This window comes from Bombus flavifrons, chromosome 9 (assembly GCF_040668555.2).
Source record: "Bombus flavifrons isolate JBK064 chromosome 9, iyBomFlav1_principal, whole genome shotgun sequence".
NCBI lineage: Eukaryota > Metazoa > Arthropoda > Insecta > Hymenoptera > Apidae > Bombus > Bombus flavifrons.
The window spans coordinates 9,109,297-9,134,419 of NC_138450.1; the positions used below are offsets into that span (position 1 = coordinate 9,109,297).

The following is a 25,123-nucleotide window of genomic DNA, read 5'->3' on the forward strand; positions in this document are numbered from 1 at the left end:
CAAAATTTGACAAATAATTTGTAATTAATATTAAAAGTTTAGTTATTAATTTGCATAATCTTTTCCTTCATACATGTACACAAGGATAAGTAATTTCATAAGTGATGTAAATTTATAAAGGAAGTATCTCGATTGCTCGTTAATGTAAAATACAGTATGTATATATATATAAAAGAATGTGATATCGATACATATGGTGAGTTTCCATGCAATATGAATATATATAAACCATCTTTACATATATTCGTCACTTCCTTGTTTGATGCGTCACAGATCAAAAATTATTTCAAATGGAACTTTGTGTTTAAATCTGAACTCAAGTAAGGTTAGCTGTATATAAACAATTACGACGATACAATTGTATAAACGATTTTAATACCGGAAGACTTAAACTTTCATTCACACGATATTTATAATATATCATGTAAAAATCCAATACATTTAATGATTATTAATAAAATTAAATAAAAGGTCTTACATGATTTGATATAGAAATTTCTGTATGGTTGGTTATTTTACATTTAAATATAACAAGTTTGAGGTTATGTTAGTCTAAACAATACAAATTTGTTACCGCGTTGTTACTCGATTATTTACGAAAAAGATTTGTGATTTAGACCTATTCAGTAGGAAGGAATGGTTTCTACTCGAGGGCCAAAATTTAAATTTTGTGATGGTGAAAAAGTCCTTTGTTATGAACCTGATCCTACGAAAGCAAAAGTATTGTACGATTCTAAGGTATATTATGAAAATACAAGGCAATAAATACACAAAGTTTTTGTTATTTAATAACGTATAATTTTAGGTACTTGATGTTATAGTTAACAAAGATCAAAGAGGACGTAAAGCTGTTGAATATCTAATACATTTCCAGGTAAATAATAAATACTTGTGTGAAATATTATCTTACTTCTATATTTATACTTTAAATGAAATTCTCATATAAAATAATAGGGTTGGAATTCTTCATGGGATCGTTGTGTGACAGAGGAATATGTATTAAAAGACACAGAAGAAAATCGCCAACTTCAACGAGATTTAGCACAGAAAGCACAATTGCAATTGTATGTATGAAATTGCTTGTTAATGAAATAAATATTTACTTCACTTATATAGAAAAATAATTTAATATAATAAAATTTCTTTGTATTTAATCATATGTGAATAAAATGACAAACAGAGGAGCATATCTGTATCGAAGGGAGCGTAAGAAAAGAAGTCATAAATTATCCGAACGTTTAAATGAGACTGAAAATCAAGAACCAAGACGAAGGGCAAGAAGTGGTGGTAGCAGAGCAACATCTGCAACAACTGGATCATCAGAAGATGGCAGTTCAGGACAACATGCCGATTATGATACCGAGGTATTATTTGTATATATATATATATCCAAATATATGTAACAAATTTATTTATATTATATCTGACAGAAATATTTATCTTCATTGTTAAAGGAAGTCATTACTGAAGAAGATACAGAAAGTAGTTCAGATTATGTTGGTGAAACAAGCGATGATGAAGACAGTGGTGGAGGTAGTCAATCTGGTGCCAGTGTAAAACCAGGAATTGATCTTGATATAGGCACTACTTTAAGAAGGATTTTGGACCAAGATTACGACTTGATAACTAATAAAAATAAGGTATTGTTTTCACACATTTTTAAAAATTACAATATGATTACGATCGAGAAAGTGTAATCTAAAATTTGAAAGTAACAAAAAGTAACATGAATTTTAGCTAGCTGTTCTCCCTGCACAACCTACTATTGCAAATATTTTAGAATCGTGGGTTCAACACTTTACGACAACACAATTAACAAACATTCCAGAAAAGCCACAAAGGAACAAAACGAATAATACAATAGAAAAAACAATTAACGAAATAAACATATGCAGAGAAGTTGCTGATGGATTACGTATATATTTCGATTTTACATTACACGATCTCCTTTTATATAGACAAGAACAAGAACAATATTGTAATTTAAAGTCTTCTTTCTTATATACTGAGCATCCAACTCTTGTGAAAGAAGAACCAATTGAGTAAGTTTTAATATTTTAATTTATTGGAAATTAAATTTCTTGTAATCTCTCATAATTGGATGTCTCGCGTATTTTATCATTTAAAATGTTTTAGAGAAAAACAAAAAATATTTCTTGTAAAAGCAGTTTAGTTATTGTGGTTACTATAACTTTCAGAAACTCAGAAGTTTTAGTTAAAGAAGAATACGAAGATACCGAGTACGCTCATTTACCACCATTTCAAGAACACGATCAAGAAATAGATACGTCAAAAGTGATAGCAAATTCTAAACGAAGATTAAGATCATACAGAGTGAGTTCTATCGATGAAAATAAACAATTGAGATCATACGAAGAAATTAAACAAGATACAGGAAATTTATCGAGGTGAGTTAAATTTTTACGGAAACAAATCATTTTTGTATCACTTATATGATTACGAAATTGATGAGTTCTTTTTTTTTAGTATTGCAAGTACAAGTTCTCGTTGTTCTAGCCCACGCGGTGTAACGTTACGAATACCACCTGTTACATCTGCGCAAGTCAACGCTTTGCTTCAACAATCGAACAAATGGAGATTAATGCCTGAATCTGCGAAACCCGAAGGTCCTCCAAATCCTTCCACATACTATGGTGCCATTCACTTAACACGACTATTTGGTATGTAAAATATTTTTATCACATATTTCTAAATAAAAAATAAAATAAAAATAAATAATTTTTTTTCAGTTAAGTTGCCAGACTTACTTCAATTAACAGACATACCACATAAAAAGCTAAAGATCCTTCTGAAATATTTAGATATGTTTCTCAGGTATATATATACTTGATTATTTATTTTTTAAATATTTTTGTTTTTTTCATGCAACTAACAAAATTATATCTTTAATGTTGTAGCCATTTAGAAATGCACAGAGAATGGTTCGGAGAACAGTTTTATATGCAAGTGGAAAGCCAATTAATGTCTCAAGCAAGTAATTCTTAACATAATAAGAATAAGCAGTATACTTGCTTTATATTCGTTTACAAATACGATTGTGTATACATTACGTACGTATTACATAAGATGTCCATCAAAGATGTATGTTTATGAATTCGGTATAAGTGATAAACTCTTTTGTATTAATTAACAAAATGCTTTCTTATATGCCTTCCATAATGAAATTTTAGCTTATAAGTCCATTTACGTCAACAATACAAATAACAGACCACAATTATGTGTATGAAGTAAAAGACCATGTAAATTAGATGTTGTGGTAAAAGTGTAAATGAAATTTTGGAACTTATTAGGACAAAAAGTATATATTACAAAAGATTATATTTATAATTTTTTTTTAATAAAATATTTTTGATAAAATATCAATGTGTGATTTAATATTCATATCACTAACATTTGTATGACAGTAATATTTATTAATACAGAGAATCAACTATTTATAAGTAATTTAATCCACTAATAAATAATTTTAATTTAAACATAACCTATTTTCTCCTATTGATTTTTTACTGTAAAGAAATAAAATTGATATTCATTTTTAGCTAACAAATTTAATGAAAATAGTATATAATTGTGAATATAATTATTACTTGTATAATTCATGTATCATACAACTTGGTAAGTACATATACATTTTTCAACTATTATTTTTAAAAAATACCTAATACACCAATATTCTTCACATTTTTACATACGTATTATCTCGCTATAGAAAACATTATGTGTGTTCGTGCGCGCGTTATCTATAGTACTATAGTTATTCGAGGACCAGTTTTAAAAAAGAAAACAATATGGAACGCTTATTCCTATTTCTAACGATACAAACTGTATCGTCTATTGCCAGATTTAGAGTATGCCGTCAAAAAATTTAATTTCATATTATCATTACAACAATTTTCAATCATTTCAACTTATGTTACGCTTGTTATTTGCAAACATCCGGTACGCAATATTTACATTGAAAATTTAGTCAAAGATTACTTTTATATTTAATTGAGACAATTTATTATTTTCTTACGCAATAAGTAAATGGGACTTTTGATAAGTATGTATATAAAATATATATTTTAAGAACATTTTTTAACACGTCGGCTGTCACGATGGTCATCAGTGATCCATATTACTAAATTTTTTAGAATGATTAAAACATGATCAATTTCATGGACTAATAAATTTTTAACCATGTGAATGATTACGATAACAAAAAAATGCGCAAATATAATGATATTTTGCAAAAATTAAATGTTATGGTGCAGCACATTGTAACTCCATTGTAAAGCAAAATATACGACAATTACGAAATGTACTGGCACATATCCTTAGTTTCCGTAAAATATGGTACTAAATGATAAGAAATTTATTATAATTTAATCTGATTAATCATAATAATATATAAATGAAATAATAAATATAGTGGTGTACAAATATATTTTATAGCCACTTTATAAAATTTGCGTGACAGTCAACGTGTTAATTAATACTATTAAATACTATATATTAATAATTATTTTAATATTATTAATACTTTATCAAAAAGTTACTTCTTTCATTCTTTATATTGAAAGTATTTTTCTTGTGGTTCTAAAGCAATTAAAACTATTTTAAAGCATATCACCTACATACAAATACCCTGCTGTATACCGCTTGAACGCGATCGTTTTTCGATCTCGGTCAAACTCGTACGTTCTCGGAACCGTTCATATTACAACAGTGTTACTGATAGGTATCAGCTGTTCTAGTAAATAAAGGACCGTGTTTCGATATGGACATCGACGAGAGTGTCACACTGCAAAATCAGGAAAATACAAATGGAGATGCGATTAAATTGGAAGAGAGAAACAATCGTTTGTCCGAAAGCTCCGAAAGAAATGAGGACTGGTATTATATGCCGGATTCCATTCTCTTGAATATTTTTCAATATCTAACGCCAAGGGAGTTGACAATCGCTGGAGAAGTATGCAAATCATGGCACAGAGTTTCGCGCGACGAATTTCTTTGGAAAGATCTGCTCTATCAGACATATAAAATAGATCCAGACATCGGCATTATGCCAGGTTAACTTTATTGTATATTTATAAATTATTCAACATAGCAATAAACACGATTTTCATAGGATTAAAAATAAAAACGTACGAATTATGCAGTATAATTGGAAATCATTTTTAATACTAATGTTTATTTATATTCCTCTGTTTTCAATTTAATATATTAGGTATTTTGTAGGGAAAACATCTTGGTTAGGAGAATTTAAACGTTTAACATATCATACACCACTCTTAGAAACGGAGGTACTTAAAGAACATTCTCACCAAGTCTTACATGTTAGCTTCTCGCATAATGGAAAGATGTTTGCCACTTGTTCAAAAGATGGATACATCTTTGTGAGTTATTTCTATTTTGTAATTATCTAATTCCTATTTGTGTTTTGTGTTCACAAATGTAAGATCTATTGTGCAATTTATCCTAGGTTTGGAAAAGTCAATATCCTGTTAGTGTAAAGTACCTTCATGATATGAAAACATTTAGTTGGAAATATACACAGTTTTCGCAATTCAATTCTTCAGATACTTTATTACTTGTTTCTGGTGTACACTTTGGAACACCTCTGAGCACTTCGGGTGAAATAGCAGTATTTAGATTAGCACGTAAGGATATCAAATTAGTTATATTTTAGAGTTAATAACAAAGAAAATATATTATTAGTAATAATTTAATTTTGTTTGTCACAGCTGGCTTTGGTCTTCAGTGTAGAGTAATAAATAAACCTTATGACATATTTGGAACATGGTACAGTGAACATTACCTTTTAAGTGGAAATTTATGCTGGTTGGCACATTTAGTTAGTACTAGTCTCCTATGGCTTAATAAGGCAAATCAAGAGACATCTAGTGAACATGTGCCTATTATGACACAACTGTTTAGGTATCATACATGACAAATAACTTTTTATAGTATGAAAACGATTTTTTAGCCATAAATATACACAGATATTTTATATATTTTAGATTTTACAATGGTAATGCTTCATCAGTTCGAGCAATAATGGTAGCTAATTGTTTAACACCTGAACAAACTGAATCTAAAGAGCAAGAAAATCAGCCTTCATCTTCCAATGTTAAAGAAGAAAATCCACCAAGCCATAAAGATATTTCATCTACATCTTCTAGTGACAATTTAAAAGAAGAACCAGTTGTCCTTCGTCATGCATCATCCAGATTACAGTAAGCTAATTCAGCAAGATACATTTCTCATTTACACATTTCTTAATTTAAAGATATGTATTAAAAACGATTGATATGATTAAGCAAAGCATGTACAAATAGATATAGTACATTGGAAGGTGGATTTATGAATTGGAAGAAACTTGGTGATGGTTTTGAATATGCTAATCCTATACAATATAATCAGGAATATAGACAAGTAGAAATGGAGAAAAAAGCACAGGAAAATGATAAAGAAAGCGACAATTCTCAGTGGGATGAAGAGAATGAATCTGGAGGTAAGTGAAACTTATTGCAAATTAATGATAGTAATATTTTTATATATTATTTATATAATATTGTATAAATTTAATGGTATTTTACGGATAGAATCGTCTAATACGGAAGAAGGTGATAATGACGAGTTATCAAATAATTGTGAAAAATATCTTATTTTTACAACTGGATCCAAAACTTACACACCGCATCAAGTGGGTTTCAAGAGAATAAAAAATTTAAAGTTTCCTACACGATTAGATCCAGGACCGTCATTACGTGAAAGAATAGCACAAAGAGAAAGAGAACGAGAAAGGCAGAATTCTGACGCATTTTTTACCAATTGGTTGAATTATGAATCTGTAGCTGATCAATTTGATAAAGTAGATCACTTAATTGATTTGCATGGACACATTATAGGAATGGGACTTTCTCCAGATCATAGGTTGGTCATTTATGCTATAAGTATAAATTTATATATATTTTTATTTTTTATTATAAATAACGTATTACGTATGTTTGTCATTAGATATTTGTATGTAAATACAAGACCATGGCCACGAGGTTATGTTATTACAAATCCATTACAACCTCCTCCAATAGCTCAAGAAATCGATATACACGTAATTGATTTAGTAACATTAAAACAAGTTGGTACCATGCTAAGAGCTCATAAGGCATATACACCAAACAATGAATGTTTCTTTATTTTTCTTGATGTGTGCAATGAATATGTAGCAAGGTAAATTTATTAAAATATTTTATCTTAATGTTTATTCCGTTTGAGTTTAATCTGTTAACTCTAAATTATAATTATTAGCGGTGCGGAAGATAAACATGGCTATCTCTGGGACAGACATTATGGAGTATGTTTAGCCAAGTTTCCTCATTCTGATGTTGTTAATTCTGTTGCTTTCAATCCACGTGATCCTGAAATGTTAGTTACAACTAGTGATGACTATACTGTTAAAGTTTGGCGTAGTCGAGCTGTAGTTCGTTCACTGGGACTAAACGAAGATTCTTTTCGTAGAGGTATGGAAGTACGTAATAGGCGAAAGTTTCGAAAAAGTAGTTGTAACGTTGATTAACTAAAGACTATTAAGTTCCCAATTTAAATTTCTGTTTAGAGTTTTAAAAGATACATCAAATTGCATTACTTCTATCTTCTATTTCAATTTGTAATATATTAATATCTCTATATGAATTTACAAATTCTATTTTCAATGAAATTAGGATAAAGAACATAAATGGTTACATATTTACAAATATGATCTATAGATGTTTACATGTTGTTTTAACAATTAAGCTATATAATATACAATATTGCACATATTTTATTTATACGACATTACATATTTTTAATAACTGAAGAAAGATTTATTTCTCTTTTACAATGGCGTTTATTGAAATTGAAATATTTATAATTTCTTTTATAAGAAAATCGAAAGCTGCTAGGTATCACGGAGTTGATTTTACTGTTTTTCAGTTTCTATCTGACTTCGTATGTACTTAAGGATAAATTACCTTCAGAGATAGGTTGTATATTTTTAAACATTTACAAAGTATGAGAGTAAGATCTTCTAAACTTTCATGACATATTTTAATTGACAATATTTCATGTTTAAATATTTTCTGACTGATATCTTTAAATTAGTTTAGAATAAGCTTTGATGGTACACAAGTGTTTAATATGTATAATTAGCAATTGCTAACACTGTTTTCATTAAAAAGTAACAAAAAATTAAATGTTACAATAGTTTCGTGTCTATAAAAAAAGATAAAAATGAAAAATTTTTTATTGTTTTATATACATATGTACAAACAGTGTATCATCAGAACTGTACAAACAACTATTTATAATTAATATATTCTCAGCTAGGAATTTACTTTAAATTAGAATAAAATCTACATTTTAATACCCATTATGATGTAATATAAAACCATTCAAAATGAAGGTATTTCAATCATAAAGAAATACATATATGCGAATATTATTATAGCAAAAAAATAATTTAAAGGTATTATTTCCTATCATAAATATTTAACATATATGTATATCTGTTCAATTACTATATTAGAACAAGAGATATATGTGTAATAAGTATACAATATATAATCAAAAACTATTCAAGAATCGTTGAAATTTATATTAAACGTTATAATTATTTGACATATATGTATATTTGTCTAATTATTATATTAGAACAAGTGATATATGTGTAATAGGTATACAATATATAATCAAAAACTATTCAAGAAACGTTGAAATTTATATTAAACGTTATAATTATTTCGTTAAGAATTTTAAATCTATTAATAAACTTTTACAATACTTGCAATAATATTTTTGCAATTCATATCTAAATTATTTTACAACTATCGAGAAGCTACAAGGTGGTATGTATAATCTAAATTAAGTAATATAAAAATTATAATTAATTCTACTATGTTCAACGAAATAATGTATATATTTTTGCTTTTGAGTTATTTAGTGACCACTATCATTGATAAATTCATTTTCAATCATATGCTATATAAACATTAAATCATGTAACAATGATTAACCATGCTATTAATAAAAGTTTATATTTTCCTTTTCTCTCTTTTAAATGATATGCCTTACCAATGCTCTCATTATTAAGAATATAAATAAGTATTGCAAGTGTAACTTACAATATTTATTTAAAAATATCAACATTAGTAATAGGGATAATAATAATATAACTGTATTTAGAACTGATATTTCCTTGATATTTTGAATGTCCTATAAAATATAGAACTATACATTAATATACGTATTATTATATATTTGACACCATATGAAATTGTATCCAAAATCACCTAATTTTCCTTTCTATGCAACTCAAACAGTATATCTTTCCATTTAAAGAAATTATTTATGTCAACATATTTATATAGATGCATTTACTACTGATTCTGCAAAAAAATGTGTAATAATTTATAAGCAGTTTCCCTATATTATACAATTTACATGATTTTCTTTATAATCTTACTTGATAAAATTACCTGGAGTAGGAGATACTTCTTTAGATGTTTCTGCATTATGACGTGGAATCTTTTTGTGGGCATCTTTATGTCCATGACAATGTTCGCATTCATCATCACTATCTTCAGAACTACTTTCACCAAAACTTCTTGGCTTTTCATAGATACAACAACCTACAATATCATATACATTATACATTTATACATGAATATAATTATGTTAATAATATTGTGTTAAATTTTAGATAACACAAAATTTCACATTTAGATTTCTTTTTATTCATATGTTCATTATCCACTGTGCCTTGAGTCCATTGAACTTTCTTATTTGATCTTGGCTTTCTAAGACATAATCGAACAGTTGGTACATCCTGAAACAGAACAGAAACGAATGAAATATTTTCTATTTTCTACACTTATATGTATACATATTGGTAAGAAGTGTAATTGTAATAAATGTTTATTTACAAATATATTTTAGAAGATTTATTTTATCTTGAATACATTAATTTTATAATAAACAATAGTTATATTAAAATTATATAATTAAATTATTTTATAAAAGATTTTTTCAGGCTTAAATTATTAAGCTATTATATATGTATTAATACATTCTAAAAAATATCTTGTATCTTTTTTAAATAAAAAACATTTCTTCATTGCACAATCTTGGCTTTTTTTAAGGTCTGTATTTTATCATCAGTATAGTTTAAAATATTTTTTAATATTTCAGTAGTATGTTGGCCCATCATAGGAGGAGCAGTTCGAACTTTATTCGTGGCATAACTATATGTTACAGCAGGACCAACAACTTTAATTTTCTTCCCTGTAGGATGTTCCATTTCTTGCACCAATTTTATGTGTTTTATATGAGGATCTTCAAAAACCTATAAAATTCTTTTGTATAAAGACTATTTTCAAGTTATTTTAGCACAACATTTATGATTTTGTACCTGTCTTATTGTATTTATTGGACCATAAGGGAATAAAGCACCTTTAAAAACAATTTCCCATTCTTTATTAGTTTTTGTTCTAAACTTTTCTCTAAGAATAGGTAATAATTCATTTCTATTTTTCACTCTAGCTTTGTTATTTTTATACTTATCTGTTTCAGATAATTTTAATAATTGCATTCTTTTAAGTAAATCTAAGAACTGTGCATCACTGCCTGTTCCTACAGTCATATAACCATCCTTTGTATGAAAAGCTTCATAAGGTACAATACTTTCATGTTCTGAACCCCAACGTACTCCTTCTTTACCAGTATTTAAATAGTTTGATCCAACGTTGATTAAACTAGCAACTTGTGTTGATAGTAAATTACATTGAATCCACTGTCCTTTATTGGTTTTCATTCTCTGATATAATGCTGCTAGGATCGCACCATGGGCATATAAACCTGTTGCTAAATCAGTTACTGCTATTCCAACTTTACATGGTGACCCATCTTTTGGACCTGTTATATGTAACAAGCCTCCTATAGAAGCAGCAATCACATCGTATCCTGGTCTATTTGTGTAAGGTCCATCATATCCATAACCAGTCAAAGAGCAGTATATAAGATGAGGGGCTACTTTAGAGATATCTTCGTACCCTAAGCCCATATTTTTTAATTTCCCTGGGACATAATTTTCCACTAATATATCAGATTTTTTTGCCAATTCATAAATTACATCTCTACCTTCCTTGAGATCAATACATATACTTTTTTTGTTTCTATTAACAGAAAGAAAATAAGTTGCTTCTTCAGTTCCTTCTATAAATGGTGGACCCCATTTTCGTGCTTCATCTCCGCTACCTGGTTTTTCAATTTTCAAGATTTCAGCACCAAGATCACCAAGAATCATGGTACAATATGGTCCAGCAATAATTCGAGTCAAATCCAAAACACGAATTCCAGACAAGGGTGATTTATTATCTGCAATACTTGTACATGTATGCCTTTGATTTTTGATGTTATATATATTAAGTAAATGCTTTGTTTTTATCCATTTGAACATGAAAGCAGACATTGTGTGCTTTTTAGAAATAGTTGATTTTGCAAAGAATTTTTATTATTCACTACTATAAATATATATACAATTTCACTGAACTATTAACTAAGATCACCAAAAAAATTGAACTGTGTGGTGTTGTTAACATAACACTTTTGCACTGATAACACTTATCACTTGTACTGTATCCGATATGCCGTAGACATATGAAAAACTATCTTTTTTAGATTCAAACAATTCCTATTACGTTGAATTCATTATCAGACTGAAATAATGACGTAGGTATTCATAATAGAACTAAGCATACCTGAGATGCAGAATCTATGACATCTGTTTCTAAAACAGTTTCTGTTTGTATTTGAGTAACTGTTTGCTCAGATGTTACTGATCTCTCCATTTGGGATGTATTTTGTACGAATTTGTACAGAGAGAAATATAATTTAACGAGAGTCGATATTGCGGTTACTTCGTACTGTCATCATTCGTAATCTAACAAAAACGACGCCATGTTTAGAACTACTACAGTTTGTTTACTATTTCTATTTATAATATATATTTAAAAATAACAAAATTTTCTTCATTCGCATATCATAAATAACATGATTTGCACATATGTTTTTGTGCTATATTTTACTCATATTTATTCATTCATTATTATAGTTGAAAATATGTATTAAAAATAATCTTGAACATCATATATTAAATTCGAAAATAACAGAACAATTTACTACGATGAAGTATCGTTAAAGATAATAGAGCCCTTGATATGCGTTATAAATATCGACATATATTCGTACAATATATTTCAATTATTCTGCAAATAAATATCTCGTAATACTTGTAATTATCATCCGTAGAGATGAACAATTTTGCTAAACTGCCGTAAAGCGAATGTATGTGTTGTCGATGCATTTGTACGATTTCATATAAATACTTGAGGTCTAATGCCCAATTTTACAGAAAAATACATTTCGAAGTCAATATCGGCGATTAAGGTTTCTTCGATTAATGTAATATCTTTTAAGACACTATGAATATGGAGGTAAAACTGATTTCTCAAATTGTAAATAGGTTATGCTATTACACTTCAGTCTAATTAAGTAATTTGAAGTATATGTATGATAGTATTTTAATAATCACAATTTTATTTATTTTTAGCCAGTTACCAAAGTTCCTTTGCCATTAGAACCCATAAAATCAAATCATGTGGAAGATAGGAGATTGTGGGTGGGCAATTTAGATTTAAGGATTAATGAGTAAGTATTTACTCAGATTAATCAAACCATACTTTCTTAACATGATAGTTTTATTATTTGAAAGTAATATAATTTTTTTGTGTGATGAAAATATCTGAAAAAACTAACTCTTTATCTGTTAACTGGTACCAACTCCTAAAACTTGTCCAAAGACATGGAACGATCGAAAAGTTCGACCTCTTGTTTCATCGATCAGGTCCACAAGCTGGTCAACCTAGAGGTTATGCATTTGTTACGTACAAAACTATTCAAGATGCTAAGACAGCCAAAGATGCTTTACATAATTTAAAAGTAGGATCAAAAAACATCATTGTGAGATGGGCACACAGTGTGACAGAGGTAATTATTAAAATAGTGCTATTGAAATATTGATCTTTACAAGTTACTTGCTAAAAGAAAGATACTAAAATCTTTAAGCATGTTAAGTTTACATCAATAAATTAACATTGTGTTGTAAACTGAATATTACAATATTAACAGCATTTCTTCCTTTTAAGTCTGATATGGATAAGCCAAAACCAAAAATAGATATACCTGCTTTAGCTGGAGCTAAGAAAGAAGATAAAAGAATTAGGTAAGTTTATGTTTATAAATATATTAAGATGAAAGTACATTTTAATGTCTATTATTAAATGTTACTATAATTTTCTTAATAGTCGTGAAACAGCAATTCAAGCTATAGAAGCAAAATTGAAACTGATGAAAGAATCGGAAGAAGAATTTGAATTGAATAAGCCTTTAAATGGATCACCTGTAATACAATTGTATCAAAAGCCAGAAAATCCAAAACCGTCCACGTCAACCCGTTATCATAATCGAAGCAATCATTATCACAATAATAAGCCATATAATCGTCATAAACCAAGAAGATAATTTAAATTATTTTTTTTCATTTATAGTGTTATAATTAAAGATAATCAATTCATTTTTATTAATTAACATTTGTTCCATGACTGCGTATAGTTGGCATATTTATATTATTTATAATTTCTCTTTAAGTAATGTCTCTGTATTAAGTCAATTTTTTTTATTATAAAGTCTTATATTTTTTAGTTAGTCTTTTTTAATCTCTTTTTTACTATCAACATGATTCCTACAGTGACGCGATTGCACATTAGATACAGAAGTATCTTAATTCACTAACAATGTAATGCTTAATATGTACATCAATGTACACGTATTTTCATAATCTATAATATCTTTTTATATAATAAACAAATATATACTTTAAATACATATTTTATTGTAATGCAAAACATGATCATTTTTTATTTAATATTAAGTAACTAGAAACAAAAAGCTATTAATTACCAAAATTAAATAAACATGATACTAAATGTTTTTTTTGCTATAGTAAGTTTTATTTTAACCATAATGCACGCATTAAAACAAAATTATATTTCCTCTGTATTTTGCTTATTTATATATTTTCCACGCATGTGATATGGCAGAGGTACTATAGCAGGACATGGTATTTGACCAGGTATTACACATATACAGCTTCTAGGACAGCCAACGCCAAAATTAGCAGAATTATCCGTCTTTCTTTTCAATGTACTTTCTTCCTCCTGAACTTTCAGTGATTTACAAATTACATTTTGAAGATGATGTAATATATCTTCTTTAGATTTTCCATCTATATCGATTAACATAGTGTTTCCATTCTCTGTATAAAATTAAGAAAAGATAATTTTTTAAATCTAATATTTTTAAAAATATGAAATATGTTTATTAATATCTATACATTTTTTAATGTTAGAATAAAAAATTCACCTAAAAATATACACTACAAAAAAACTATTAAATTATTATTTTTAAACTGACATTCAAATAATTTTAATTAAAACCATATATGCGTATATATATATAAAAATTTTTACTACATAACATACCATAATAACATTTTATGAAAGGTGTCGGTGTCATATTTTTAAAAGTGATAATTTGCACGTTTGGATTTTTATATTGGAGTTGTGATAAATGCCAAAATACAAACCGTCTAAATATAAATCAGACTTGTTATAGATATTTTAACTATTTTCCATATAGTTTTATGAAAATAATGTAAGACTTACCTAGCGCCATTATGATGTTCTCCGTGTGTATTATAATTAACAGAAAATATTTGTATTTCATCTTTTAAAATTAATTTGCCAGAATTTAAATAGTTTAATGTTCTTCGTATAGGTGCTCTACCAATCATAAATGGCATTTTTACTACTTGTTAATTAAACCTAAAATACCTATAATAAATAGACCTAAAATAAAATAGTTTTAGATATAATTATTTTATTAATATTTTACATTCCATTTAAGTAAGAAATATGAAATAATTTAAATATACAATTAATAAATATTTTTAATAAGAAAAGTATTTTTGATTTACGTTTACCGTTCCTTAACAAAGGTTGATAATGTTTACTCTTCTACTATAGTAATATTTTATAAGTCCTTCTTTAAATCATGTATATGAATATTACGGTGATACAATCTAACAAATTTTTTGGTTATGTATCTTTATTTGTATGTTATATGTAGTCTTATCATTCATTGGTATATATACTATGCATATACTATGCATGCGGTTGTGGATGATTTGACCGTTAATGCAGTCAAAGAACTGAAGTTACGGTCATGATACAATCTAGTACCGGTACGACTCACATATGTTGCAAATATCTTTTCCTTTCTCTTTTGAAATACCTTATCTCCAGTTTTTGTAAAGCTCGCTGCTTTGGTATAAACTTCCGTATTTAGTCTCGAGTAAGTTTACAGATTGTGCCCCCTGTTTATATTTCATAATCTTATAATATTACGATGTCAATACAAATTTTAGTTTTTTAATTAATATTTATTACTTGAATATTTTACTTTATTTAAATAAACAATATAAACTGTCTCCATATGTTCAAATTACTTTATGAGTATTATATATTATTTAATTTTAGAAGTAAAAGTGAAGAAATAGAAATAAAGAAGTGGGAAAGAATAGATCAGTATGACTGCAATGATGAGTGCTAAGCAAATTCGCCAAGCTTATATTGATTTTTTTAAAAGTAAGAATCACGAATACGTGCATTCCAGTTCTACAATACCGCATGATGATCCTACATTATTATTTACAAATGCTGGAATGAACCAGGTATAATATATTTAATAAAGATATTATTATCTCCAGTTGTTAAAATATATCTTTCATTCATTTGTTTATTTTGATCATTTTTAGTTTAAACCAATATTTCTGGGGACAGTGGATCCTAATAGCGATATGGCAAAGCTAATGAGAGCTGTTAACAGTCAAAAATGTATTAGAGCTGGAGGAAAACATAATGATCTAGATGATGTTGGAAAAGATGTTTACCATCATACATTTTTTGAAATGATGGGTAATTGGTCTTTTGGAGATTATTTTAAAGTAATACACTAATTATGTAATGCATGATTTATTGAAAAATAGTTATTGCAATTTTTACATATATGACTGATTCTTTAGAAAGAGATTTGTACTTGGGCTTGGGAATTTCTAACTGTTAAGTTAAAGTTATCAGCAGATCGACTGTATGTAACTTATTTTGGAGGCGATGAAAAAAATAATTTAAAATCTGATGAAGAATGCAAACAAATCTGGCTTTCTTTAGGGTAATTAGATATTTATTATATTTAGTTCTTAATATTTAGTAGTAGTATTATTATATTTAGTTTTTATTGTATCAATTATTACTACCATAGCTTTTATAAAAGGACATTATAAACACTTATTTTACTTTCTTAGTGTATCTCCTAGTCATGTATTACCAGGAAATATGAAAGATAATTTCTGGGAAATGGGAGAAACAGGCCCATGTGGACCTTGTAGTGAAATCCATTATGATCGTATTGGCAATAGGGAAGCAGCTGATTTAGTAAATCAAGATGATCCAGATGTTTTGGAGATTTGGAATCTTGTATTTATACAATTTAATAGGTAACTTATAATAATAAAAGTAAGCTTTATTTCTCTAATGTTGTATAATATTTTAGAGAAACTGATGGAAGTTTGAAACTGTTACCAAAAAGGCACATTGATTGTGGTCTGGGTTTAGAAAGATTAGTGTCTGTTATACAAAATAAAAGAGCAAATTATGATACAGATTTATTTGTACCACTTTTTGATGCAATACAAGAAGGTACAGGAGCACCACCTTATCTAGGAAGGGTAGGCATGGAAGATGAAGATGGAATAGATATGGCATATAGAGTTTTGGCTGATCATGCAAGAACTATTACAATCGCTCTTGCAGATGGAGGTGTACCTGATAATACTGGTAGAGGGTGTGTTTTATTAAATTTATGTATTCATGTCTTCTTAAATTACGTATTTTGATCATATTCCAACATATAAATTGTATCATTAATGAAACTTTAGATATGTGCTAAGAAGAATTTTGAGGCGTGCTGTACGTTATGCAACTGAAAAATTGAATGCTAAACCTGGTTTTTTTGGATCATTGGTGAATGTTGTGGTAAATATTCTTGGTAAGTACCTTCAGTTTGATTTTTAAGTTTTTTATATTATTTATGATATATTTTATATTAAAAATTACTTTTTTGTGGGAATATAGGTGACATCTTTCCAGAAGTGAGAAAAGACCCACAGTATATAATTGATGTCATTAATGAAGAAGAAATTCAATTTCTCAAGACTTTATCACGTGGTCGTAATTTATTAAATCGTACTATAGCAAAATTAGAATCATCAAATGTTCTCCCAGGTGATGTTGCATGGCGTCTATACGACACATATGGTTTTCCGGTTGATTTAACACAACTTATGGCTGAAGAGAAAGGTTTAAAAGTAGATATAATCGGCTATGAAGAAGCAAAAAAGCAAGCTCAGGTACTAGATATGTCAAGTATTTTGCAGCAATGATTCAGAATGTATTATTGGTAAAATAATTATAATTATTTAATTTATTTCAGCTTATTTCCCAAAGTAAAAGTGGTGGAGTAGATGATCAAATTAATTTGGATGTCCATGCAATTACTGAATTACAAAATAAAGGAATTAAACCAACAAACGACTTGCCGAAATATAATTACAACGTCGTAAATAATAAGTTATATGAAGAATATGAATTTGTTCCATGTACTGGTACTGTTATTGCTGTTAGACGTGCAAAGACTTTCGTCGATGAAGTATCATCAGGAGAAGAAGTTGGGATTTTGTTAGATCAAACTAACTTCTATGCAGAGCAGGGTGGACAAATATACGATGAAGGATTTTTAGTGAAGATCGATGATGACGTAAACAAATACCGTACTTAAATTTACATGTATTTACGCATAATTATTAAAGATAACTATCTTCATCTTTCTAGGATACCGAAGTTCGTATAAAAAATGTTCAAATAAGAGGTGGTTACGTTTTACACATTGGAACTGTAGGTCAAGGAAAATTGAAAAAAGGCGATAAAGTTTTTTTGAACATAGATACTACACGAAGGAGACTTATAATGAGCAATCACACTGCAACTCATGCTCTTAATCATGCTCTTCGCAAAGTGTTAGGCACAGAAGTTGATCAGAAGGGTTCTTTAGTTGCACCTGACCGTCTTCGTTTTGATTTTACAAATAAAGGTTTGTTAAAAAATAGTAATAAAGACCACACAGAATGTAAAATATATTTTAAAATGCTTAAAAAAATCTATACATATATTCTAAACATCTCTCTTTATAGGAGCAATGACTGCAGAACAAGTAAGAAAGGTAGAGGAAATTACAAGTAATATGATAAAAGGAAATAAAAAGATCTATGCTAAAGAAAGTAATTTAGCACTAGCAAAAACTATTCAAGGATTACGTGCTATGTTTGAAGAAACATATCCTGATCCTGTAAGAGTTGTTAGTATAGGTATACCAGTTGAGGACTTAGAAAAAGATCCTTTAGGTAGTGCTGCATTACAAACTAGCGTAGAATTTTGTGGTGGAACGTAAATATATTTAATATTTTCAATAATGTACAATAAAGGTCGTAAACATTTTTTAATTATATAGTTTTAATTTTTTTTAGGCATTTACATTGTACAGAACATATTGGAGATTTTGTTATAGCCAGTGAAGAGGCTATTGCTAAAGGTATTAGGCGTATAGTAGCTCTAACAGGCCCTGAAGCAACAAAAGCTCAGAAGAAAGCATCTATATTACAAAATCATTTAGACCAACTTCAAGCAACTATAGTAGCTGATAAAGATGGTGTAAATATAAAAGAACATATAAAAGAAATAGTTGAATTAACAGATGATGTTTCACATGCTACTATTTCAAGCTGGAAAAAGGTACATTTTATACATGCACATACATTTTTGTATAGTTCATTTTGTAACCATCATAAACGTGTTTATTTAAATATAGGATAAAATGCGTAAAATGTTAAAAGATTTAAGAAAGGCACTCGACGATAAAGAGCGTGTAGCTAAAATCGCAATAGTCAATGCAGTAGTAGATACCATTCAAGAAATAATTCAACAAAATATTGGATGTTTAGTGTTAGTTGAAGTATTACAAGCATATAGTAATACAAAAGCTTTAGATTCAGCCCTTAAAAAAATAAAAGCTATATCTCCAGAGACAAGTGCATTACTTATAAGTGTCGACCCTGATGCTAAAAAAATTTTTGCTCTTAGCACAGTATCTAAGGTAAGATCAGATGCGTGTAGCCAAATAAGCTAATTAATATAAAAATAATACTTTTATTATGTTTTATAAAATACAATAGTCTGCTATAAATAAAGGATTAAAAGCAAATGAATGGATTCAAGAAATTGCTTCACTCATGGAAGGGAAAGGTGGTGGAAAATCTGAATCTGCTCAGGCTTCGGGTACGAATATATCATGCGTAACAAAGTTGGTACACACTGCTAAAAATTTTGCTAACTCGAAGCTTGGAATAGTAGGTAGGATCTAATTTACTATACATCAACATTAATATGTCATATAAACTGAAAGTATCTGAACTTAAAACATGTTTTCAGAAGATATTGTAAATGAAAATCATGATCAATTGAAAAGTAGCGAAAAATCTGTATGTTCTAAAACTTTAAAAAAGAAATTGGTACTTTCCAGTGATATTGGAAGTATTAAATATTATCGTACTCAAATAGTCGCTAAATATAGCGATATAGAATTAACTACATCACAACATAAAAATAATGACACATCCAAATGTATTAAGTTAGAAGGAAATGGTGTTGTGTTGTCTGATAGCAATGCGATTGCGTTTTATTTATCGAGTGATCAATTAAGATGTTCGAGTAATGCTTTTACATTCAGTGAAGTTTTACAATGGTTAAGTTATGCAGATAATCATATTTTGCCAGCAGTACTTGGATGGATTGTGCCATGTCTTTCAAAAAATGTTCCAAATAATGTGAAGACAAATATTAAAACATCTAAAGAAGATGTTCTATCTTCTTTGAAGAAACTAAATAATATACTATTGACAAAAACTTATTTAGTGGGAGAACGAATTAGTCTTGCAGATATTGCTGTTTTCACTGCCTTAATGCCGTTGTACGAACATGTATTAGATTCGGCATCTAGAAAGCAGTATACAAATCTAAATAGATGGTTTTTCACTATCTTAAATCAGTCGGAAGTAGCTAGTATAATAAAAAATTTTAAGATTTGTGAAAAATCTGTTAATTGATATAAAATATCGTTTTTGAAACAAATGGTTTTTATAAATGATTTGTATTAACAAATTATTATAAATATATAATATAATTAATCAAAATATTCTTTGTACTACAATACATTTTCCTTCTTACTCTCTTCTTTTTCCTTGTCATATAGTATTCTTATTTCTCTTAATAAAGTGGATATATTTGTACCCATTTTACCAGAAATTGGAATAATTGGTAAATTAATCTTTTGTTTGAGTATTTCCAATTTTTCCTATAATTATATAGTTAGCTATATTATGGTAATATTCATTTTTTAAATAATATTAATTAGAGAAAACAATATCTAACCATTGCTCCTGGTAAATCTATCTTATTTGCTGCAATAAGATGTAATCGTTTATTTAGTTGCACATTAAATTCTGCGATTTCGTATTTTAAAGTTTCAAAATCTCTCCATGGTTCATCAGAGGCAACATCGAGAATAAATAATAAAATCTTACAACGTTCTGCATGTTTAAGAAATTGTATGCCAAGTCCTCTATTTTTATGAGAGTCAGGTATAAGACCAGGTAAATCAGCCACTTGGGAATTAACAAATTTATTATTAAAAGAATAATACAAATGAAATATTGATTAATTGATTACATTACGTTACCAACCTGTAACTTGCTCATAATCATCATACAATATGACTCCTAAATGAGGTTTTAATGTCGTAAATTGATATGCTGCAACTTTTGGTCTAGCTCTAGATATTGCCCTTAGTAATGTACTTTTACCTGCATTTGGAAATCCAATCTAATACAAACATTTGAATTGTTGTTAGCTTTTAACTAAATTTTAAGAGATCAATCAGAATAATAATATAGCTTTTACTTACTAATCCTACATGTGCCATACTACTTATTTCTAAAACATACTGTAAATCTTCTCCATCTGCACCATATTCACTTATACGTGGAGATTGTTGTACATCTGATTTAAAAAATGCATTCCCATGACCACCAGCACCACCTCGTGCAGCAATAAACATCATTCCTTCTTCACTTAAGTCAGCTATTATGCTTCCTTTCACATTGCGTATTATGGTACCTATAGGAACATGTACTATAGTATGCTTGGCATTTTTTCCAAAACAACTTTTGTTATAGCCTCTTTCTCCATCTTCAGCTTTGAGAACAGAACTTATATGTGAAAGGTCTCTAACATACAATGATGTCTGCAACATTTGAAGTATACATATTTCAAATATTTCAAATATTATCAATTCTATTTATCTTCAATCTGTTTTAACAAATTATTCAATTTTTACCTTAAAAATTATATGACCACCATGTCCCCCATCTCCACCATCTGGCCCAGCATTCTCATTTGACCATAAATGTAAAAAAGATATTTCTCCATCTCCACCTTTTCCTCCAATTGTTCTTACCTAAATATTGATGTAGGTAAATATTTGTAAATATTAAGCACAAATTAAAGAAAAATTATTTAACTTCATACTTGCTTCAAATCAAGGATACTTCTATCTGTATCATTCTTTGCTCTTGGTTTTATACTACGTAATGGTTTGGGAACATTCTTTTGTTCTATAAATCTTTTAAAAGTACAAAATGATTTAAATATGTTTTTATTTATATCTTTACATTCTTTAATATTTATTGCAACAGTATATAAAATACTTTGTTTCCAACAATTTTTATGTAAAATTAGATTTCTTATTTGATGAATGTAGTACATCTGAAAATAAAATCACAATTTTAAATGTAAATAAATAGGAATTTATTAAATTATGTATTACATTGATCTGTACTTTTTATATATGTACATTGCACATATGTAATAACATTATCTTCCAACCACAACATTTAAATTATTTTCCAAAATATTTGTTATTAAATTTTGGTGTATATTAATAACTCTTTCTCTATATAAAGGTAAATGGTTAGATTTATAACTTATTCTATAAGTTCTTTTTTCTACTTTTCCTTCTGATTCATATAACTTTAAGAAATTAACATCATTTATAATATCTCCTGCATGATTATATAACAAAACATAAAATTTAATTGGATTAAATTCTTCCTTAACACCAAAAGTTATATCAAATGCATATGTACGAGTATCTATATTAGTTGCATTTATATGCGATATATTTGTAATTTGACTTATATCTTTCCATGAAAAATTATTACTATTGCATCCTAGAATGTTTATTTTCTTTTTAGGTGCAATGTTCTCAGCAGTTGGTGGTTTAGATTTTATAAATATGTGAGTTAAAGCCCCAGCAGAATGAAATTGTTTGTCCAAACTGCGATATCCAGTTACTATATAACTTTGAAAAGATGACCATACAAATGGTTCAATTGCTGTTAGTACAAAATTTCCATGTGCTGCCATTTCTATGATTTTCCATGAATCATCCCAACGTCTTGGTGGGTTGTCAATAGCTGTACCACCTTGACCATTGCATAGAGTAACTAATACTTGGCCATTGCTTTTTAATATTTCTGATGCACTTATAAAGAATTGTCTTAATAACTCCCTATTTTTTTCTATTCGCATTTTACCACCAACATGAGGGAAGTTAAAAATAATTTTGTTAAATAATTTTGTTTTTAATATTGGATATTCTTTTAAATTTGTTGCATCAACACCTAATAATACACAAACTCCTGAAAAGAAAAGCATAGAATTTTTATATATAATTAATTATATTAATCTTTTCCAAAAAAAATACCAACCATTACTTTTTAAATATTCTATGTTTTTCTTTCCAAGCTCTTGATCAACATTATCTTCGTAACATGTTGCAGTAATATTAATTTTTAAATTGAGATGGAACAGTGCAACAGAAAATGAAAAATTGCCTTCTCCAACTAGGAGTATACAATCATTTTCATTGAACATAGTAACTTTCATGATTTTGGTAAATCAAGGTAATAGAATTATTATATTGTATAATCACTATTAAAATAATGTGTTTAAATCTCTTTTAAAGACATATTTAATAACTCTTAAAACATGAAAACACGACTAACCTCATATGAATAGTGTAACAATGATGTACTAAACGTGATTTACTAGTTTATTGTTTATAATTATGGTAATATACATATTAAGCTAATTAGAAAGTTTAATAAATGAGCAAATGAATTTTTAAATAATTTTAATAAGATTAGTAACATTAAATATTATCATACTCGAATTTAAAAATGAGAAGAAAATTTAAGATATGACATATACTATGTCTTACGAGACGAGGCAATAAACGTAAACAAAATGTGGTTGTTGCGGATGCGGCTATTGGCTACCGACTAGTAATAGTTGAATGTCATATACTTATAAATTTAAGATCACTCTCAGAATGCTATTTCCATATATATAAATGTGAATTGTGTGAAATATATACAATGTACTTCTGTAATTTTCTGAATTTCATGTACTAATGAAAGTCAATGAAAAATACAATATTTACTGTTTTACATTATAACTTAATTTAATTACATTAAAGGTTGATATGTGTAACTTAAGTTTATATAGAGAAATTAATAAATTATATTAATATTTTTAAGTTTGTTATTAATATATACGTAAAAATGAACAAAAATTTCTAAAAGATATATCTAAATTTGTTTTAACTTTGTTCCATTAATAGTTTCACGTATTTTATTACTGGTACAAATGTTTACTAATAATTTTTATTTCCCTGTTACATATATTATCATAAAACTTAAAAATTACTTTAATTGTAGTATAATTTCTAATACATATATATATTGCATTCTCTTTTTTATATTATATTATTATCGAACACATATAAATAAAATTGATTAAAATCTAAACAACATACATACATATTGTATATATGAAATTACAGATGTTTTTATGTGATATTATGTATATATATCGGATATTGTGTTAATTCATTGCGGAAGTAATTTAAAATAAACCTTGCATTTTTCTGATATCTTCTTTGGCTTACAAACGAAAGTTTGTGACATAATAGTACGACGAATGAATGAAACTATTTTTGTACGATACTTCGATGAGTGTGTTACAAAATTAGCATCATGAATTCACTGTATGATTCCGTTTTTGCATACAATAAATATTAATTCACAGAGCGTTGGATTTCTCAGAAAGATTTGAAATAAATGAATCTATTCATGATTACTTAATTGATTATTACTTACTAAATAGGAAATAGAAAATTCATAGAGATTCTTGGAAGATATTCATGACTTATTAAGGCTGTTAATATTTAAAAAAATTCAAGTCCACTTACATCGACTTGACATACTGTTGTATTTATTATAACATTTACGTACTATAATTAATTAAATTCAAGCGTATTAAATTTTACATCATTTACTAGTATTTTTATATGACTATAAGGATATAATACTATAAAAATGAAATTCACAACCTAATAAAAAAGTACTTCAGTGGAAAATTGGAGTGTATGCAAATACTTCTTGTGACCACTGTATATGTATATGTACTTACAGATATATGTATGTACATTCTACGGATCATAATATCATCTTTTTTGTACTTATGCTTATCATGATTGTATATATCATAGCATACAAGTCTGTGAATAACCGATATGTAGTCAATTAGCAGCAAAGATATTAACTAGTGGTTTTTCATTGTGACACACATTATACACTGTGCATTGTACCTTGAGAATCTATGTATCATGTCGT

At 27.7% G+C, this 25,123-nt stretch overlaps 8 protein-coding genes across 15 annotated transcripts; 4 read left to right on the top strand and 4 right to left on the bottom strand.

Annotated features, from left to right (window-relative positions):
* The first annotated feature begins 47 nt into the window (after positions 1-47).
* On the top strand, positions 48-3,344 carry msl-3 (male-specific lethal 3). 3 transcript variants are annotated; one of them, XM_069119566.1, is made up of 11 exons: positions 48-196; positions 618-738; positions 806-874; positions 955-1,064; positions 1,181-1,364; positions 1,455-1,640; positions 1,738-2,042; positions 2,199-2,408; positions 2,488-2,681; positions 2,751-2,835; positions 2,919-3,343. In XM_069119566.1, the coding sequence occupies exons 2-11, from the start codon at positions 637-639 to the stop codon at positions 3,004-3,006; spliced, it is 1,533 nt and encodes a 510-aa protein (XP_068975667.1). In that variant the 5' UTR covers positions 48-196; positions 618-636; the 3' UTR covers positions 3,007-3,343. The 3 variants fall into 3 exon arrangements, with proteins under 3 accessions (XP_068975667.1, XP_068975669.1, XP_068975666.1); XM_069119565.1 differs by lacking the exon at positions 48-196 and adding an exon at positions 238-505 and having other exon boundaries at positions 2,919-3,342; XM_069119568.1 differs by lacking the exon at positions 48-196 and having other exon boundaries at positions 237-738; positions 2,518-2,681; positions 2,919-3,344.
* A 1,241-nt stretch (positions 3,345-4,585) lies between these two features.
* Positions 4,586-8,038, top strand: Fbw5 (F-box and WD repeat domain containing 5). Of its 3 annotated transcripts, none has more exons than XM_069119516.1 (9): positions 4,586-5,072; positions 5,242-5,399; positions 5,486-5,663; positions 5,748-5,940; positions 6,024-6,239; positions 6,324-6,517; positions 6,609-6,939; positions 7,024-7,236; positions 7,315-8,038. In XM_069119516.1, exons 1-9 carry the CDS (start codon positions 4,781-4,783, stop codon positions 7,580-7,582), a joined length of 2,043 nt encoding a protein of 680 aa, XP_068975617.1. In that variant the 5' UTR covers positions 4,586-4,780; the 3' UTR covers positions 7,583-8,038. The 3 variants fall into 3 exon arrangements, with proteins under 3 accessions (XP_068975617.1, XP_068975618.1, XP_068975619.1); XM_069119517.1 differs by having other exon boundaries at positions 4,588-5,072; positions 6,342-6,517; XM_069119518.1 differs by having other exon boundaries at positions 4,936-5,072; positions 5,231-5,399.
* LOC138183011 (E3 ubiquitin-protein ligase PPP1R11) lies at positions 7,811-12,030 on the bottom strand. 2 transcript variants are annotated; one of them, XR_011173953.1, is made up of 5 exons: positions 11,802-12,030; positions 9,763-9,871; positions 9,522-9,674; positions 9,336-9,431; positions 7,811-9,258 (listed from the first exon to the last, which is right to left on the bottom strand). XR_011173953.1 is itself a non-coding variant. In XM_069119523.1 (4 exons), exons 1-4 carry the CDS (start codon positions 11,889-11,891, stop codon positions 9,406-9,408), a joined length of 378 nt encoding a protein of 125 aa, XP_068975624.1. In that variant the 5' UTR covers positions 11,892-12,030; the 3' UTR covers positions 7,811-9,405. The 2 variants fall into 2 exon arrangements, 1 of the variants encoding a protein (XP_068975624.1); XM_069119523.1 differs by having other exon boundaries at positions 7,811-9,431.
* On the bottom strand, positions 9,947-11,795 carry LOC138183007 (succinate--hydroxymethylglutarate CoA-transferase). Its single transcript, XM_069119519.1, has 2 exons — positions 10,454-11,795; positions 9,947-10,387 (listed from the first exon to the last, which is right to left on the bottom strand). Exons 1-2 carry the CDS (start codon positions 11,510-11,512, stop codon positions 10,157-10,159), a joined length of 1,290 nt encoding a protein of 429 aa, XP_068975620.1. The 5' UTR covers positions 11,513-11,795; the 3' UTR covers positions 9,947-10,156.
* A 189-nt stretch (positions 12,031-12,219) lies between the features above and the next one.
* On the top strand, positions 12,220-13,802 carry LOC138183008 (probable RNA-binding protein 18). Of its 2 annotated transcripts, XM_069119520.1 has the most exons (6): positions 12,220-12,387; positions 12,455-12,536; positions 12,653-12,750; positions 12,876-13,089; positions 13,248-13,324; positions 13,407-13,802. In XM_069119520.1, the coding sequence occupies exons 2-6, from the start codon at positions 12,525-12,527 to the stop codon at positions 13,621-13,623; spliced, it is 618 nt and encodes a 205-aa protein (XP_068975621.1). In that variant the 5' UTR covers positions 12,220-12,387; positions 12,455-12,524; the 3' UTR covers positions 13,624-13,802. The 2 variants fall into 2 exon arrangements, with proteins under 2 accessions (XP_068975621.1, XP_068975622.1); XM_069119521.1 differs by having other exon boundaries at positions 12,226-12,536; positions 12,903-13,089.
* A 171-nt stretch (positions 13,803-13,973) lies between these two features.
* Positions 13,974-14,979, bottom strand: mRpS25 (mitochondrial ribosomal protein S25). Its single transcript, XM_069119522.1, has 3 exons — positions 14,826-14,979; positions 14,643-14,749; positions 13,974-14,416 (listed from the first exon to the last, which is right to left on the bottom strand). The coding sequence occupies exons 1-3, from the start codon at positions 14,960-14,962 to the stop codon at positions 14,145-14,147; spliced, it is 516 nt and encodes a 171-aa protein (XP_068975623.1). The 5' UTR covers positions 14,963-14,979; the 3' UTR covers positions 13,974-14,144.
* Positions 14,980-15,335: 356 nt separating this feature from the next.
* Positions 15,336-20,434, top strand: AlaRS (alanine--tRNA ligase, cytoplasmic). Of its 2 annotated transcripts, none has more exons than XM_069121058.1 (15): positions 15,336-15,513; positions 15,699-15,892; positions 15,977-16,165; positions 16,244-16,389; positions 16,523-16,714; positions 16,771-17,061; positions 17,156-17,265; positions 17,352-17,626; positions 17,710-18,033; positions 18,108-18,366; positions 18,467-18,719; positions 18,800-19,064; positions 19,141-19,425; positions 19,505-19,682; positions 19,761-20,434. In XM_069121058.1, exons 2-15 carry the CDS (start codon positions 15,749-15,751, stop codon positions 20,432-20,434), a joined length of 3,585 nt encoding a protein of 1,194 aa, XP_068977159.1. In that variant the 5' UTR covers positions 15,336-15,513; positions 15,699-15,748. The 2 variants fall into 2 exon arrangements, with proteins under 2 accessions (XP_068977159.1, XP_068977160.1); XM_069121059.1 differs by having other exon boundaries at positions 19,764-20,434.
* Positions 20,435-20,459: 25 nt separating this feature from the next.
* On the bottom strand, positions 20,460-25,118 carry LOC138183243 (GTPase Obg). Its single transcript, XM_069119917.1, has 9 exons — positions 25,099-25,118; positions 24,921-25,008; positions 21,915-22,151; positions 21,724-21,843; positions 21,292-21,630; positions 21,071-21,209; positions 20,912-20,992; positions 20,760-20,788; positions 20,460-20,682 (listed from the first exon to the last, which is right to left on the bottom strand). The coding sequence occupies exons 1-9, from the start codon at positions 25,116-25,118 to the stop codon at positions 20,533-20,535; spliced, it is 1,203 nt and encodes a 400-aa protein (XP_068976018.1). The 3' UTR covers positions 20,460-20,532.
* Positions 25,119-25,123: the final 5 nt, after the last annotated feature.